The sequence below is a fragment of the Talpa europaea genome (assembly GCF_964194135.1).
Source record: "Talpa europaea genome assembly, chromosome: 15".
Classification (NCBI taxonomy): Eukaryota; Metazoa; Chordata; class Mammalia; order Eulipotyphla; family Talpidae; genus Talpa; species Talpa europaea.
In genome coordinates this window covers 3,152,968-3,169,157 of record NC_140083.1, presented here as the reverse complement: position 1 = coordinate 3,169,157, position 16,190 = coordinate 3,152,968, and the positions used below count along the sequence as shown (strand labels likewise).

The following is a 16,190-nucleotide window of genomic DNA, read 5'->3' as shown; positions in this document are numbered from 1 at the left end:
TGGGTACAGTCCGAAGCGCGGGAAGGTGAGAGGATTCACCAGAGCCAGAGCGGGGAGCAGAACAGGCAGACTGACAAAATACACTGCTGAGGGGAGCAGCAGGCGTGGCAGGAAAGGTCTGTCGCACTATGTGGCACCCTCACCAGTGGCCGGGGATCGAACCGGCCCTGCAGAGGCTGCGGGCAGCTTCACAGCCCAGAGCTCAACCGCTGTACCACCAGGGGAGGCCCCGAGGTTTTCTCTTTTAGCAATCAGAAATCATGTGCAACTTAACATTTTTCTATCAGATTAACATCTAACTTACAGAATGTGGGCCTAATCCATAGTAAACAGAAGACAAATTTATGTTTCCATAGTGCATTAGATGACCTTCAGGTGAGCGGGTTAGATAATGCGCTGGTGTGACTTTCAAGGGACACTGTCTTTGGGAGTAGAATCTGTGCCTTATTTTCGAGTTTCGGATAATTTTTTTTAAGAGGTAAACCACATTTGGGTTCAAGGGCTAAAAGATGGCCGAATCAAGGTAGGGAAAAGTCACTGGTGGAAGTAAGCAACTAAGTCATTTTGAAATGGAATTGTGAAAGTAATTCAGAAAGTAAGAGGGTGGCAACCAGGAGAAAAGGTGAGCATGGTGATCACTCAGGTGCAGCTGTCCCCTTCCCCCAGGCATGTGCCAGAAAGGCCCTGGGTGTTTTTCCTGGGTAGGTGATGAACTAAATCCCGTGGTGTGGGAGGGAGCATTTGGTAGGAAGCTTGGAAGCACCTGTCTAAGAAATTGGACTTGGTTTGAAAGAGAGCTGGACCAACAAGGTACAGATGACAGTTGTCCCTGGGTAGGAGGCTGAGAGGCCAAAATCAAGACAGAGTGTGCAAGTGGAGCAGAGATAAAGCTGTGATACCTCGAAGGTGGCCTGCCAGAAATTCACAGTGAACTTCCAGCAGAGGAGAGAAGAAAAACAAGCTGTTGAAGGTGGTGCTAAAGAGTCTTCCCTGGTTGACCTGCTTTGTGGACCCAGCAGCCAGGGTTTGGCCCCGGGGGCCCTCTGAGGCTACCCCATACGCTGCCTGGGCGACATGCAGCCTGGGAGGCATGGGAGCGTCAGCGCAGACCAGAAGGCCTCTTGGGAATGACTCCTGCTTCTCTTTACGCTTTCTTTCTGTCATAATTTTCAAATGTTTTTCTCTATTATGTAATGTTTGCTATTCGCACAGGCTCCGTGACACATTGTGGATGTTGCGAAGCACAGGCATGGAGAATCCCCACCTCCCCACCCAGTTTTCCTTTCTGGTGTCTTTGCCAGTAAAGAGAGTTTACTCACCCCTCATTTAAAATATAGGGTGCCTGAGTCACTCGTTTGTCATCCTGTCATTCAGCACCTCCTCCAAACTCCCTTTCCCCAGAAAGGTGACCCAGCACCCCTGGGTGTCAAGGTGCTGTCCTACCCAGTAGACACGCCTCAGTGTCTGCTGGCGTGTTCTAGGCACCAGTCTGCCTGTGCAACTGTCTCTGGGTTCCCGATATTAATGCTGGCATTTCAGGGCTGCTGCGTGGACGGAGCCCAGCTCCTCAGCTGCCCCTATGGGGGGTAACTTATGTTTAGGTCCCGGAAAAAGTAATGGTGATCACAGTGTGGGGAGGTGGCAGTTTCCCGTGCTTCTGACCTTCTGATTCTGGCCTACATTTGACTTTTAGTTTTAGAAAAGACATCCTAGGAGGGGGGATAGGATCATCAACTTGTAAGAGGAGACTCGTCACCCAAGACTTGGTGGGAATTAGATTTCGTGTTTTTCTGCCTCTCCCACTTGGCTGCGCTTCTCTCCTCCCCAGCAACCTGCACACATCACACGTCTGTGTGCTCGTGTCTGTTGTGCAGATCCCTGTGAAAGATGAAATGAGCAAAACAAAACCCAGGAGTTTAGGTTAATATCCTTATAACCTTAGGGGTGAGGGACTTTCATAATGTAACACAAAGACCTTGTCATTTCATACACAACATTAGATGTGTATACAATCAGTCTGTAACGCAATCTCTGCCTTCCTATAAATTACCACATAGGCAAAAAAAGTGTGCAATAAAAACCACCCGGCTTTTGGGCCTCCCCGGGGCGCAGCGGTTGAGCGCTCGGTTGCGAAGCTGCCCGCGGCCTCTGCGGCGTCGGTTCTATCCCCGGCTGCTCCGCGGCCACCAGAGGAGGGTCCCACATGGCGCGCAGACCTCTCCTGCCACTCGCTGCTCCCCTCAGCAGTGTACTTCGGTCCTTCTGCCTGCTCTGCTCCCCGCTCTGGCTCTGGTGAATTCTCTCACCCTCCCGCGCTTCTGACTGTACCCAGTGCATGTATAAACAAAACAAACAAACAAATAAATAAATTAAAAAAATGCCTCTATAAAAAAAAAAAAAAGAATTCACTTTAAAAAAAAAAAAAAAAACACCCGGCTTTTGGGAGGGATGGGCTTAAGGTCATCGGTTCAAGTTTCAGCAGCCACCAAAAAGAAATAAATAAAAAGACATTTTAATGAATAAAAAGATATGAATGTAATCAAAAAGCACAATTTACAGATGGTGCTAAGTGGCTAAGATACACAGATACCTCAGCAAACCTGGCCCTGGGCCTTGAAGAGAGCTGCATGGGGATGGGGCGCTGGACGATCACGCTCATGGGTCAGCGTGATGTGGTGGCAGGACACGTCTGAAGCTGGACGGCTTTGATCCCAAGAAGCGAAGGTCGTGGTTCATGGTGCCTGTGAGCTGACCCTGGGCGGGGGCTGGGGCCTTCCGTGTGCACCCGCGGCCCATTTCAACTGAATCTGAGTATCTGCATGGCCTAGTGTGTCTCTTGCACAGCAGACACAGCTTCATGCTATGCCCAGAATTTCCTCTGATGTAGTCATCTGGTGCACTGGGCCAAATTTGCATTTTCAAAACAACAGCCAATGTAAATCTGACTGCCCCCCAAAAAAACAGTATGGATAACAGGCTTTCGCCAAGGTTAGTGCCAGACAGGTGCCATCCATCCTGCTGGAATTGTCCCGGAAAGCCCTGAGTTCCGTGGCCTGGGTGGCAGCCCCTGCGTCTGGATGAGGGCACTGAGGCTGGAGAGGCACAACCTGCGGCCGCGCCAGTAGCTCAGAAAGAACAAGTATCCCAGTTTTACAAGTTTTGCGAATCAGCAAAAATAGACAAATAGCCCAATAGAAAAGTGGAGGAAGGTTAAGAGCAGGTAATTTACAAAGGAAGAAATACAAATGGCCGATAAAATGGGGGCGGGGCTTGCAAAGGCACCCGGTGCTCCTTCCTGCAGGTCAAGTGTCCCCTCCGCAAGGAGAAACGCTGGCGGCGGGAGCGTGGGTTGTGTGAGCTCTCTAGACACAGGTGCCTGCCCTTGACCCAGCATCTAGCTCCTGACAGTGAGCCCTAGGAAAGGAAGTAGAAGATCTGTAAGCTCGTGAATGAAGCTGAAAAATGGAAAGCTGCCATCCAGCTCCCTGAGCGGCTAAATTCTTGCGCATCAGTCCAGCTTGGCACACGACTCCACGGGGTTCTCCAAAGATGGTGCCCCCACCCCCAGCCCATGACAGAGAGCGAGGCGCATGGCATTCTCCCCAGCCAAGGAGCAGGGCGCAGGGGCGCCGTCTGTGTCACTCCACATTGGTAAGGCCCGAGGGGCCTCCACTGCCGCTGGAAGAAGCCGGGAAAGACACGTCCCAGCTGACAGCGACCCTCTCTGTAGAATTGCTGGACTTTTTTTTATTTAACTGTTTTCTGTAACATGTTACATTTATAATTTTAAAAAGAAATTTAAAACATTATTTAACATCAGTGCATAATAAACACAAACTATAGGAACAAATGACTCTTGTAAAATGGTTCTCCCAGCATCTAACAGGACTAGATAACAAATCCCCACCAATGGCTATTGGCTGTGCAGGGTGGAGATAACATTCCCCTACCTGGGCCCTTAGGTCTTGCTCCTGACCAGAGCTCCCGGCCCAGATTTCAAGTATGTCACTCTCAGGCAGGGTGAGCCGGATGATTGATACATGTCACCTCCCGCTCTTGAACTCCATGAAGGACCTGTGCACCTGGCATGAGGCCGGGCTACGGTGGCCAAGGGTCAGCCAAGGCCTGTAATGCTGGCTGTTTGCTTTTATTTTTTATTTTATTTTTTTTTAGATTTATTTATTTATATAAGCACTGGGATACAGACCAGAGGTGCGGGAGGGCTAGAGAATTCACCAGAGACAGAGCAGGAAGCAGAACAGGCAAAAGGACTGAAACACACTGCTGAGGGGAGCAGCGGGCATGACAGGAGAGGTCTGCTGCACCATCTGGGAATCTCCCTGGCCAGCCGGGAATTGAACCCGTGCTGCAGAGGCTGCGGACAGCTCCACAGCATGGCGCTCAACCAGTTGCGCCACCAGGAGGCCCTGGCTGCTTGCTTTTAAAGAGAATGAAACTGGGCCTCCCCTGGTGGCGCAGTGGTTGAGCGCTGGGCTGCGAAGCTGCCTGCAGCCTCTGCAGCGCCGGTTCGATCCCCGGCAGCAGGTGAGGGTCCCACATGGTGCGCAGACCTCTCCTGCTGCCCGCTGCTCCCCTCAGCAGTGTACTTCGTCAGTCTGTCTGTTCTGTTTCCTGCTCGGCTTTGGTGAATTCACTCACCCTCTCTTGCTTCTGACTGTACCCAGTGCTTGTATAAATAAATAAATTTTTTTTAAAAAATAATAGAGGCCAAAACCATATGTCTTCTTGGGGTCCGGTCTGCTTTATTGAGCATCTTAACCCTTAGTTCAAGAAGCAGCTTCAACAAAAACTGGGGTGTGGCTTGCAGGGGAGGGTCTCTGCCTGTAAGTTGTGGTTTGCAGGCCTGGAGGTGGCCCTCAGCTCTGGGGGCTGCAGCTCCTGGTGCAGGATCGTTTTCTAAGCCCCATAAACCTCTGTCTTCTCCCTGGCCTCCCTTTTCTGGGTTTATGGCTCCCAGCGGAGACAGCCTGTGCACCAGCAGCTCGCACAGCACCGGAGCCGGGAGCTCCCACGGGCGTGCTAGCAGCCAGAGCAGAACCAAGCTGGGATGGGCCTCTCGTGCCTTGTTCTCGGGCCTGGTGCTGGGTGGGGGGCCTGGGAGGTGCGTGCTCTGCTGGCGTGTTGCTCAAAGAGCCTCTTCCCATGAAGTCTTCCTGAAATGCTCAGGCCCAAGTCCCCGGGGCTGCCCAGCCCAGGGCCCGTCTGCTGGGGCGGCACCACTGCAGCTTGTTGGGCAGCCAATGAGGAGTTTATTTAGACAGCAACAGTCCGCCTGCCCGACGCTCTTTCCTGTGTTGTCAGTGCTGGCGCGATTTTTAGGAGGGCCTGGCCCTCCCTGAGCACATGGCATAAGCTGTCTCGTTGATGTTCACGGCAGAGACCAAGTGAACATCATCAGGACGTGGTGTGGAGAGAGGGAGCTTGGCCAGTTTTCAAGGGCTGCTTAGGTGGGACTGTGGACCTTCCTGGCACGAAAGCCTGTGCCCATCCCAACCCCCTCCCCTGTCCACCACCCATTTCCATGGATTGAAACATTCAGCCAGGGAGCCATGCCCTTCTGCTCACCAAGCAGACCTCTGTGTTGGCCTCCCAGAGTGGGGAGTTAGGGGAATTCTGGATACCTCAATAAATTATTAGATTTCTCTTAATCATTTTCTTGAAGCACTTTAAAATCTCAAGTGGTTCTTAGAATGTGTACACTAAATAGTGTTTTGTTTGGTCTAGACTTTGTGCTGAGTCTGAGGGCATCTCTTAGTTGTACTTGAATCTTGTACAGGAAGTTGAATGGTGCAGATTGTGGTGATGTGTCCTTTCTGCCATCTGGGGGTGCTGAGTGGAGGCCGGGGCATTGGTAATAGTTGGTAATAGAAGTGCTGCCTTGTCATTTCACCTGGGCGGGTGTGTTTGGCCAGCAGGCTGAACTGACTAGACACTTAACATGCCTCGGCTCCAGTTAGCCTGTGTGAGCTCAACCCTGGGAGCCCCCAGGAGCTTTCTGCTGGCCCAGAGGAAGCCTCCCAGCCCAGGCTGCCCCCACGCAGTCCTGGAGGCTGGGAGGGACTTGCTGGTAGAGGTTTGGGGAATGAATGTCGGTGGTGTCATGCGTCCCAGTCAGTGTGCTGTGACCTTGAGGGCTTGCAGAGAAGCCCACGCCCAGCCCTCACCGTGGCTGCTTGGGAACGGATTGGAGAGGAAGCAGGGGGTGGGGTGGAACATGGGCAGTGTAGACGCTGGATCTGGAGATACCTGGGACAAACAGAGGTCCCAGTCTCCTGGCAGGGACTGGCCCTGTGAAGAGAAAAGTGAGAGATGAGTTGTTAGTCCTGGTTTGAGGTGGGTTTGGTAAGCCTTGGTTTGGGGGGCCAAACTGGGAAGAGGCCATGGAAGCAAACTTGGGGCTGTTTGGGTCCCAGGCACCTGGAGCCTGATCTCGGAGGGGGTGACCGCAGGTGGACTGCCGCCTGCCTGGCTCTGCGCTGCCGCAGGGGGGCGCACTCAGGCTGTCGGTGGCCTCCCTGAGGCGGCTGAGCTCTGAAACCTTAGGACCGCCACTGCCCACTCTCTGCCTCAGTGTTCCCAGTTGTAAAATGAAGCCTCCAAAGCCACCTCACTTGATGCAGAGGTAGCGCCCACTGGGCCTGATACAAACAGTCAGGAAGGTGACTAGAAAGGGGTGGGGAGAGGAAGCATGGAACAGATGAGTCCCGTCCCGTGTCTTTGGTCGGCCATCTTGGCCCCTGGGCCCGCACAAAGGCCTCTTCTGATGGTCCCTGGAGGCCATTAGGTATCTATGCCCTGGCTTTTTCGACGCGTTTGAAAGCACATAGGTGTTCGGATGGCAGTACAGTTACTCCTTTTCATTTGTTTGCAGAGATGCTGCAGTTTGTCAGCAATCAGGTGGGAGAGTTCCCCGACTTGTTCTCTGAGCCGCTGTGCGGCTCCTTCCCTGGTGGCAGCAGTGGTGGTGGCAGCAGTGGCAGCAGCAATAGTGGAGGCAGCACCGTGGACCCCTCGATGCAGCGTGCCTTCAGCCAGGTCCCACTGGCCTCCTTCTCCCCCTCTACCACCTCCCCCCAGGCTCCAGCCCTGCAAGTCAAAGTCCCCCCCACCACAGTTCCGACCCCACCCAGGGCCACACCTGTGCTCCAGCCCCGGCCCCAGCCCCAGCCTCCAGCTCAGCTGCAGCAGCAGACAGTCATGATCACCCCCACCTTCAGCACCGCGCCCCAGACAAGGATCATCCAGCAGCCTTTGATCTACCAGAACGCAGCTACGAGCTTTCAAGGTGACTCTGCGGGCACGCCTGGTATGGTTGGGGGCCACTCTGGCTGTGGACTGTCCGAGCCCTGCGCTCTTCAGGGGTGACGGGCTCTGTGGACTTGGTCCTCAGGTTTTGCGAGAACAGCAGCACAGGAACATTTTGCTCTGATGAGGCCACCTCCTCAGATACCTCAGTACCCGCGGTGCCTGCTTTGAGGGTACTTGGTCGAAGACTCTAACCAGCAGAGTAGGGTCAGGGCCATCCTGGTAACTCGGGGGGTACTTGAATGACATTAGACTTGAGACTTAACCCGGGCCCCAGAGCTCCGCGCCTGTAGCCATTCAGCAAACTCCTGAGCATCCACCACGGAGATGGGTGGGGAGCAACAGATATAGGTGGCTTCAGCCCTCAGTGTGTGGCGATGGGTAACCTGTGTTGTCCTGTGTCCTGGGGATTTCTCGCCAGATTTCCCTCTGATCCCATGGGGGTCCCTGGGTGAAATTAGTATTGCCCCAAATTTTAAAGAATCTGATAGCCTTTTTAATGGGCTTCAAGGGTTTGGGGCTGGGAGTCAGCTGGCGCAAGGCACACAGCTGAGGGAGGCGGGCCAGAGTGTGCTTCCTGGAGGGAGCCCCAGGAGCTGTTGGCTCCTGACATCTGTTAACTTCCTTGCTGGGAGCAGTCATTTGCTGGTCGGTTTCCTTCACCCCACCCCAGCAGCCAGAGTGAGGCAGTGATTTGCACGCCTTCCCTCAGAACCCAGTGCTGCCCTGACGGGTGTTCTCATTGTCTCAACCAGCTTGTCAGTGGCTGTGTCCGTCTTCAGCAATAGCTGGGGGGGTCACTAGGAGGTGCCCCGCCTTCCAGTTTCTGCTGCAGCTGCAGCAACAGAAGGTGTTCTGCCTCTCTCTGACTCTTCTGCTCTTCTCCCAAGTCCTCCAGCCTCAAGTCCAAAGCCTAGTGACATCATCCCAGGTGCAGCCGGTCACCATCCAGCAGCAGGTGCAGACAGTGCAGGCCCAGCGGGTGCTGACGCAGACCGCCAACGGCACGCTACAGACACTTGCCCCCGCCACCGTGCAGACGGTGGCTGCACCCCAGGTGCAGCAGGTCCCGGTAAGTGCTGACAGGGAAGGGCGTGGGGAGGCTGTGGTTGGGGCCTTCAGCCAGTCCTTGGCTGCAGGGGTGGTCTGCATACTAAGAAGGGCTGGCAGGGAGAGTGAGGGAGCAGCTTTTAGGGGATAGGGCCCTGCAAGGCACCAGGTTGCTGGTGGAAAGTCCGGACCAAGTTGGCACCTAGAGGTGCTAGGCCTCACATAGACTTAGGGCAGGCACATCCGCTCGTTCACCCTCGCTGGGAGAGAGCTGGAAAGGAATGTGCCAGAATGTTTTTAAGTCATGTATCACAGTGGCTGTGTTTTCTCTGACAAATTTATTTTTAAAAGAAAATGCAGGTTTATCATTTGCTTCTCTGCCTTGTTGCTGGCTTTCCTGTGTTTGTGTAAAGTGAGATCTCTCTCCCCTCTGCCATCCACACCAAACCAGGCCTGCTGTGCCCCTGCAAGGCCTCTGGAACTGCTCCCCACAAAGCCTCTCAGCCTGAACCCAGGACCCTCTCTAGCGAGACTCTTTCCCTGCTCCATGCAGTGTCACCGCTCTGTGAACAGCCAGCTTTGGAAATGGCTGCTGTGAGAGTTGGTCTCTTTTTCATCGTCGGTTTCCTGACATTTTTATTTTTTCGTCCTTTCTTGGGGGATCTGTGCAGTGAGAAGCTGATACAAGGTACAAAAACAATGCTGCTTCCTCTTCCTCTTCGTCTCCATCCAGGTCCTGGTACAGCCTCAGATCATCAAGACGGATTCCCTCGTTCTGACCACACTGAAGACAGACGGCAGCCCTGTGATGGCTGCGGTCCAGAACCCGGCCCTCACCGCCCTCACCACCCCTATCCAGACAGCCGCCCTTCAAGTCCCAGTAAGTGCCACTGCTCGCCCCCACTTACCCCAGGGGGTTGTTGGGCCTCAGAGATGCTCGCAAAGCCTCTGCAGGCTGAGTCCCGCTTGAGCTCTGGCCTTAGGTCTGCCAATTTGAGCTGTCTCCTCTCGCAGTTTGCTCTTCCCTCTGAGCAGCACTGTGCCTGTCATGGGGTGCTCGGGTCTGTGAGGGGTAGAAAGCAGCAGCAGCAGTGGTCTGTGGCTGACTCTGGGTTATCTTGGTGACACGCCTGGTATCCACACGTAAAAGTTCGTTGGCACTTGGCACATGTGTTTTGTGTTATGTGTGAGTTACTTCTGAAACCCAATGAAGTTTGAGGTGCTTTTTTTTTTGTTCGTGGCCATTTTGATATGAAGGCCATTTATTGAAAGTAAAATTAAAATCAGCTCACTCCTGTGTGGGAGCTCCAAGGTGGTTAATGGTTTGATGGCAAAGCAGAAGTCACGTGGCCTGCTCCGAGCTCCCTAGATCACACGCTGAGCCACAGCCATCCCCTGGTATGTGACTTGTCAGTGATGCTGACAGGGTGTGGCCACTCAGGGTCCATCGCTTCCTTTTTTTTTTTTGTAAAGATTTATTTATTTTTAGACAAGAATAGAGGTACAGGCCAGAGATGCGGGGGGTGAGAGGATTCGCCAGAGACAGAGCAGGGAACAGAACAGGCAGACGGATGGATGGACTGAAGTACACAGCTGAGGGGAGCAGCGGGAAAGACAGGAGAGGTCTATCCCGCCATGTGGGTTTCTCCCTGGCTGGCCGGGAATCGAACTCGTGCCGCTTCATAGGTTGCGTCTTAACCCCTGCACCACCGGGGAGGCCTAGGGGCCATCACTTTCTGACGTGTCTCACCCAGGAAGGGGTGAGACAGCAGGGCCTCTTGCCAGCTACAGGCTGATGTGAGGTTGCTCACTTGGCCTCACTGCTCGGTGCCTCTCTTTGTGCCTCTTCTAGACCCTAGTGGGCAGCAACGGGACAATCCTGACCACGATGCCTGTGATGATGGGGCAAGAGAAAGTGCCCATCAAGCAGGTGCCTGGGGGGGTGAAGCAGCTGGAGCCCCCCAAAGAAGGAGAAAGACGGACCACACACAACATCATAGAGAAGCGGTATCGCTCGTCCATCAATGACAAAATCATTGAGCTGAAGGACCTGGTCATGGGGACAGATGCCAAGGTAGGTGCTGAGCACAGTGACCTTTGGGGCTTGCCATCTGCCCCTGCCTGTCACCACTGTGGGATCGAGGGACACCCCAGGCGCGAGCTGAGTGAGCACCGGAAGTTATTAGAGGCACCCTCTCACTAAAGCATCTGGTGTCAGTCAAGATTGTAAAACATTAACCAACAAACGGGGACTGTCGGGCTGGTCAGGCAGCGAGTGCTGGACCTTTGCAGGCTGTGCACGGTGAGGGCCGGGTATGCCCGGTGTGTGCCCTGACGCCGGCCCACAGCATGCCTTACCTGTGTTTGGGGGCTGGCAATCACCTTACAGGAAAGAGAGAGTGGAGATGGGCCTTGACCAACAGTAAATGAAGGGAATTGACTTTTCCTGTATTTCTGGGGCATGAGTGGGTGTGTCTTCTGGCAAGTAGGTGATTCTTACCTATTACCTGTTTACCTTCACCTCCATTTTGAAAGAAAATGGCATTTTCCTTAGAGCCTCCACACCTGAAAGTGCCGCTTTACCTTGAGAACAGCACTTAGCTGTGCAAGCAAGGGCTCGCCCAGAGCCGCGAAGGCACCTTCCTAGACAGCCCGGATCGTCCTGGTGTTACTGTAGGATGCTGGGAAGCTTCACTGCGAGCCAGGCTGGGGCTGACGCTATACACGTCATCCCCTTTAGCCTCCCAGCCGCAAGCCTTTGATTCACACATCTCGTTATCCCCATTTTAAGGAAGAGGAAGGTGAGGGTCAGGGGTGGTGTGTGACGCGTCCTGGGTAGCACAGCTTATCAGCGGGAGAACCCGCCTCCGAACCTGGCACCCCCCACTCCAGCCTCCCGTGGCCCCCGCCCTGGCTCTGTGCTCCTTGCCGCGGCACACTTGGGTCACTGTGTCACCCGCCTTCCTCCCCAGATGCACAAGTCCGGCGTTCTGCGCAAGGCCATCGACTACATCAAATACCTGCAGCAGGTCAACCACAAGCTACGCCAGGAGAACATGGTGCTGAAGCTGGCAAATCAGAAAAACAGTGAGTGTGCACGTTGGGCAAGGGGTGTTGGACCTTTGCTTATTGAAGAAATCCTGTGCTAGGCCCTGGGGCCGACCCACTGCTGTGCCCAGAACCTCAGGGAACTGCGCCCTCACCCAGGTGGGGCTCTATGCAAACAGACTGATTGCCAGAGGGGTCTTGCCTGCAGAGCTGCTGAAGGGCATCGATCTGGGCAGCCTGGTGGACAGCGAAGTGGACCTGAAGATCGACGACTTCAACCAGAACGTCCTCCTCATGTCTCCCCCGGCGTCCGACTCGGGCTCCCAGGCCGGGTTCTCCCCCTACTCCATCGACTCTGAGCCAGGAAGCCCCCTGCTGGATGATGCAAAGGTATGATGAGCTCTTGACGTTCCCAACCTCTGGAAACTTCTGTTTCCCTGAGTTAATAGCGGGGAGACCGGAGACGGCCCAGCCAGGTCTTTGGAGCACCCAGGCTGGAGAGGATGATGAATTCCAGTGAGATCAGCCAGGGCCTGGAGAATAAAGAACCAGAAGCTGACGGGGGTGGGGAGAGAAAGCCCTGGTCCTTGCTGAAAGGGGCCCTCAGAGAGAACGTGGGGCAGATTCAGAACGGAACGCACAGCAGCTGTCACGCGAGGGGTTCCCGGAGGCGCCTCATTACTTCCCTCCACCCTAGTGGGCCTGGCACTTTGTGGGGCTGATCAGCCGGTGTCGGACAAGGCTGCTCTGGGTCCTCTTCCGGAAATGGTAACAGCTTGCAGTCTAACCGATAACTTTCCAACCAAGAGCTTTAATCGTCCAGAAAGCCCCTGGCAATTGTTGTTTGATGGAATTAGTTAAGAGGCTCGAGCCTAATGATCTCCCAGCACCGTGGGGACCACTGGGGCTGCTGTGCTGTGTTTTGACATTGCAGTTTCTTACTCGAAAGAACAAAGTTCTCTTCCTGCGTATGTAACGGAGCACGCTGCTTTATTGTACTTGTTTTTACTAAGGAAAGGCCTATTTTTGAAAATTTTTATAAGGTGGTTCTGCTTGATAGCAAAAGGCCTTGGGACATGCAAATCAGGAATCAGACAACTGAATCATAAGAAGAAATCTTAAGTGGTTTTAAAATATTGAAAAGAAGTCACATTTATGTACTCATCGGGCTGGATGAGTTCTGCCTGTCTGGACTCCCCAGGCCTCTGCCTCTAATTCTCCCTGTAAAATGGGGAGGGCAGGCGGCCTGGTAGATTCAGCGCAGGCCAAGTCCTTTCAATAAACACACGCTGAAGAGGGGTTTTTAATCATCCTCACTGAGGGTGTGATTTATTGACTAGAACATGCTGATGTCAAGGTACCGTCTTACCCCCCACAGTGAGCCTTAACCTGGGCCGCCCTTATTGGCCTTCGCTGTGCACAGGGTAGAGACTCCTCCTCACCCAAGGTGCCCCTCCTGCCCCCTCCTCCTCGACAGTGCTGTTTTCCATAGCTTCAGGTTAGCTGCGCCTGCTGGGAGCGGTGCGGAAACCGCCTCTGCATTCTCTCATGACACGGCCCTACTTGACATGTGGGTCTCCTCCCCCTGTGGTCTCTGGCACGCGTTCTTCCAGGCGGCCGGGGCCTGAGTTGCCCCCGCGTTGGGCAATGCTTGGAGAACTGTGGGTCCCGTGTTTGCTCCTGGCTTTTCTCCTGTCTGATTCCTGCTTTTTTTTTTTTTTTAAACATTTTATTTTATTTTTTTTTTAAGATTTATTTATTTATGCATAGGAGAGCTGGGGTACAGGCCAGAGGTGCGGGGGGTGAGAGGATTCACCAGAGACAGAGCGGGGAACAGGACAGGCAGACTGACGAAATACACTGCTGAGAGGAGCAGCGGGCGAGACAGGAGAGGTCTGCTGCACCATGTGGGTTGCTCCCTGGCTGGCTGGGAATCGAACTCGTGCTGCAGAGGCCTCGGATCATCCCACAGTGCAGTGCTTAACCCCTTGCGCCACCAGGGAGGCCCTGATTCCTTCTCTTGAATGTCTCCCAGTCCGGTGTCCCACATGTATGTAAAAGCAAAGTGCCGTCGCACACAGAAGGGTGCCCCTAACCTGGCTCTGTTTCGAAGGTCAAAGATGAGCCCGACTCCCCTCCTGTCGCGCTGGGCATGGTGGACCGCTCAAGAATCCTGCTGTGCGTCCTCACCTTCCTGTGCCTGTCCTTCAACCCCCTGACCACACTGCTGCAGTGGGGAGGAGCCCACGACTCGGACCAACACCCATATTCAGGCTCTGGGCGCAGCATACTGTCCCTGGATTCAGGTGGGTGCAGGGCCCGTGTGCAGCTGCTCAGATGGTCCCCAAGGCCCCAAAGGGAGTAACCTGCAAACCCAAGTTCACCAGGAGCTTGAACTGCTCTCGTTACCTGGGGGTGGGGAGGGTGGGACATCTATTGAAGGCCGACGTGATGTTTTTTGCCTGAATTAGGAAACCAGTGATCGCCTCGGCTAACAGATTTGAGTGGCACTTGGCGCAGTGACGAGGGCCACAGGATTCCCAGTTAGAGTAAGGAACTGTCCCAGGGTCTGGATTAGGCTGTATATCTTATTCCTACCTGGAGCACTTAGACACCCTACAAAGGGAGGTCATCTTGTTATCAGCCCTGTCTTCTGAAAATGAGGTAGAAGTTCTCGTCACAGTGCTGAGGGTCAGTCAGGTATGGGTCAGTCAGGTGTCTGGCACCCCGTCTTCAAGGGCTCAGCTGAGATGTCCCCTTTAGGTTCCGGGGGCTGGTTTGACTGGATGATGCCAACGCTCCTCTTATGGCTGGTAAATGGTGTCATCGTCCTGAGCGTCTTCGTGAAGCTGCTGGTCCATGGGGAGCCAGTAATCCGGCCACATTCACGCTCCTCAGTCACCTTCTGGAGGCACCGGAAACAGGCAGACCTGGATCTCGCCAGGGTAAGCTCTGCGGCCGCCTTTCCCTCCCCCCAGGCTGAAAGTTTTCTTTGGAAGTTAACAAGGAAGGTTTTTAAGGATAGGGGGAACCACACAGCACTGGAGCGGTGTTCACAGCCCGTCTGGGAAGGATGACGCTCCTCGCCGCGGTGAGCTGCAGGCCTGCTCTCCCTCCCGCCGTCTGTCCGCCTTGCGACGGACAGTTGGCTTCGTGAGCAGAAGAGGCAGAGCCGATGCCTGGGCCCTGGGAACAACCTGTTGTGTGGGAAAGACGGGACATGGAGCCAGAGACCCGGAAGGCCGCTGCCTTCTGGATCTGAACATGCGCTTCTCCCAACTGGAAAGGCACTGCTGTCCCCGTGGAGATGCCTCCTCTCACCTTCCCCATGTCATGACCCACTTCCTAGAACGACGCAGGGAGGAGAGACAGGTGTTGCACCCGGTGCAGGAGGGGGGACAGACGGGGTGCGTCCACTTCCGTTTCCCACGACTGAGTCTCCGAGCCCCGATTATGATGGAGCCAGAGACAGGGGTCTTCAGTCTACTGCCGAGACTCTCCCCCTGAGCTGCTGGGGTTGGCAGAGTGTGGGTCACCTGGGTCCTTGGTTAGTAGGGTGCTTTGGCCAAGCACTTACCTAAAACCAGTGTTCTCAGGCTTCAGCAGATCAGAATCACCTAGGAGACCCAGCCCAGAGGTTCTGATTTTGTAGGTCCTCGGGGTGGGGGCGTGACCCCATAGGTTTCCGTGTCTAACGGTCTCAGGGCTGAGGCAGCTGGTCTCAGGAGCACACTGAGGACCTGCACGTGGCTCCTCATCACCTTGGGGCCCAAGGTCCTGTGGGAAACTGAACAACATGACTGGAAGCTGGAAGCGCTCAGGGCCCACACTGGAGTACAGGTGGGGGCAGGGGTCAGAGGTCAGCGGTCGTTCTTTCCAGGTGGTGAGATCACCACTTGGTGTCCTTTCCTTCCTCCTAGCTTGCCGATCTTCCCCAGGTCTTCCCCGAGGAGCCTGCATTCTTCCGGTCACCAGGGTAGGGGACAGTGGGAGTTTCTTAGGACACAGAGAGCCAGCGCGGCTGGCGAACATCCCCTTTTTGCTGCCTTCCAGGGGGACTTTGCTGCTGCCGCCGCCAACCTGCAAACCTGCCTGTCGGTGCTGGGCCGGGCGCTGCCCGCCTCCCGCCTGGACCTGGCCTGCAGCCTCTCCTGGAACGCCATCCGCTACAGCCTGCAGAAGCTGCGCCCCGTGCGCTGGCTGCTCAGGAAGGTCCTGCAGCGCTGGCGGCCCACCCCGGCCACTGCCGCTGGCTTCGAGGACCAGGCCAAGACCAGCGCCCGGGACGCGGCCCTGGCCTACCACCGGCTGCACCAGCTGCACATCACAGGTGAGGCCTGGCCGCCGGCCCTCGGCTCAAGCCTGGGAATGCTCGGCCCAGCCTCCCCTGCAGCCACACTTGCAGGAGGCTGAGAACGCGGGAGAAGCTCGGCTTGGGATTTTCAATGTCGGTGTCTCTGTCTGCCATAGGGAAGCTTCCCGCGGGATCTGCCTGCTCAGATGTACACATGGCTCTGTGCGCGGTGAACCTGGCTGAGTGTGCAGAGGAGAAAATCCCGCCCAGCACACTGGTGGAGATCCATCTGACGGCAGCCATGGGGCTCCAGACCCGGTGTGGAGGCAAGCTGGGCTTCCTGGCGGTGAGTGCCCTGCAGCTCCTCTGAGCACCTTCCCCAGCCCTGTGCACCTAGCGTGAGGAGGCATAGGGCCCTGCCTGTGGGCACAGCCCACCTGGAGGTACAGACATGTGTTCAGGGGTTCAGGGG

The 16,190-nt window shown here is 55.1% G+C and overlaps 1 protein-coding gene across 1 annotated transcript in view; it reads left to right on the top strand.

Annotated features, from left to right (window-relative positions):
* SREBF2 (sterol regulatory element binding transcription factor 2) overlaps positions 1 to 16,190 on the top strand; it is a gene marked incomplete at both ends in the record, with an annotated part of 40,871 nt that overhangs the window by 14,549 nt on the left and 10,132 nt on the right. The window contains 10 exons of the mRNA XM_084254542.1: positions 6,893 to 7,306; positions 8,217 to 8,398; positions 9,110 to 9,256; positions 10,229 to 10,450; positions 11,349 to 11,463; positions 11,633 to 11,814; positions 13,538 to 13,730; positions 14,188 to 14,369; positions 15,478 to 15,754; positions 15,895 to 16,064. Coding sequence (XP_084110668.1) covers positions 6,893 to 7,306; positions 8,217 to 8,398; positions 9,110 to 9,256; positions 10,229 to 10,450; positions 11,349 to 11,463; positions 11,633 to 11,814; positions 13,538 to 13,730; positions 14,188 to 14,369; positions 15,478 to 15,754; positions 15,895 to 16,064 — 2,084 coding nt within the window. The remainder of the gene's footprint in view (positions 1 to 6,892; positions 7,307 to 8,216; positions 8,399 to 9,109; positions 9,257 to 10,228; positions 10,451 to 11,348; positions 11,464 to 11,632; positions 11,815 to 13,537; positions 13,731 to 14,187; positions 14,370 to 15,477; positions 15,755 to 15,894; positions 16,065 to 16,190) is intronic.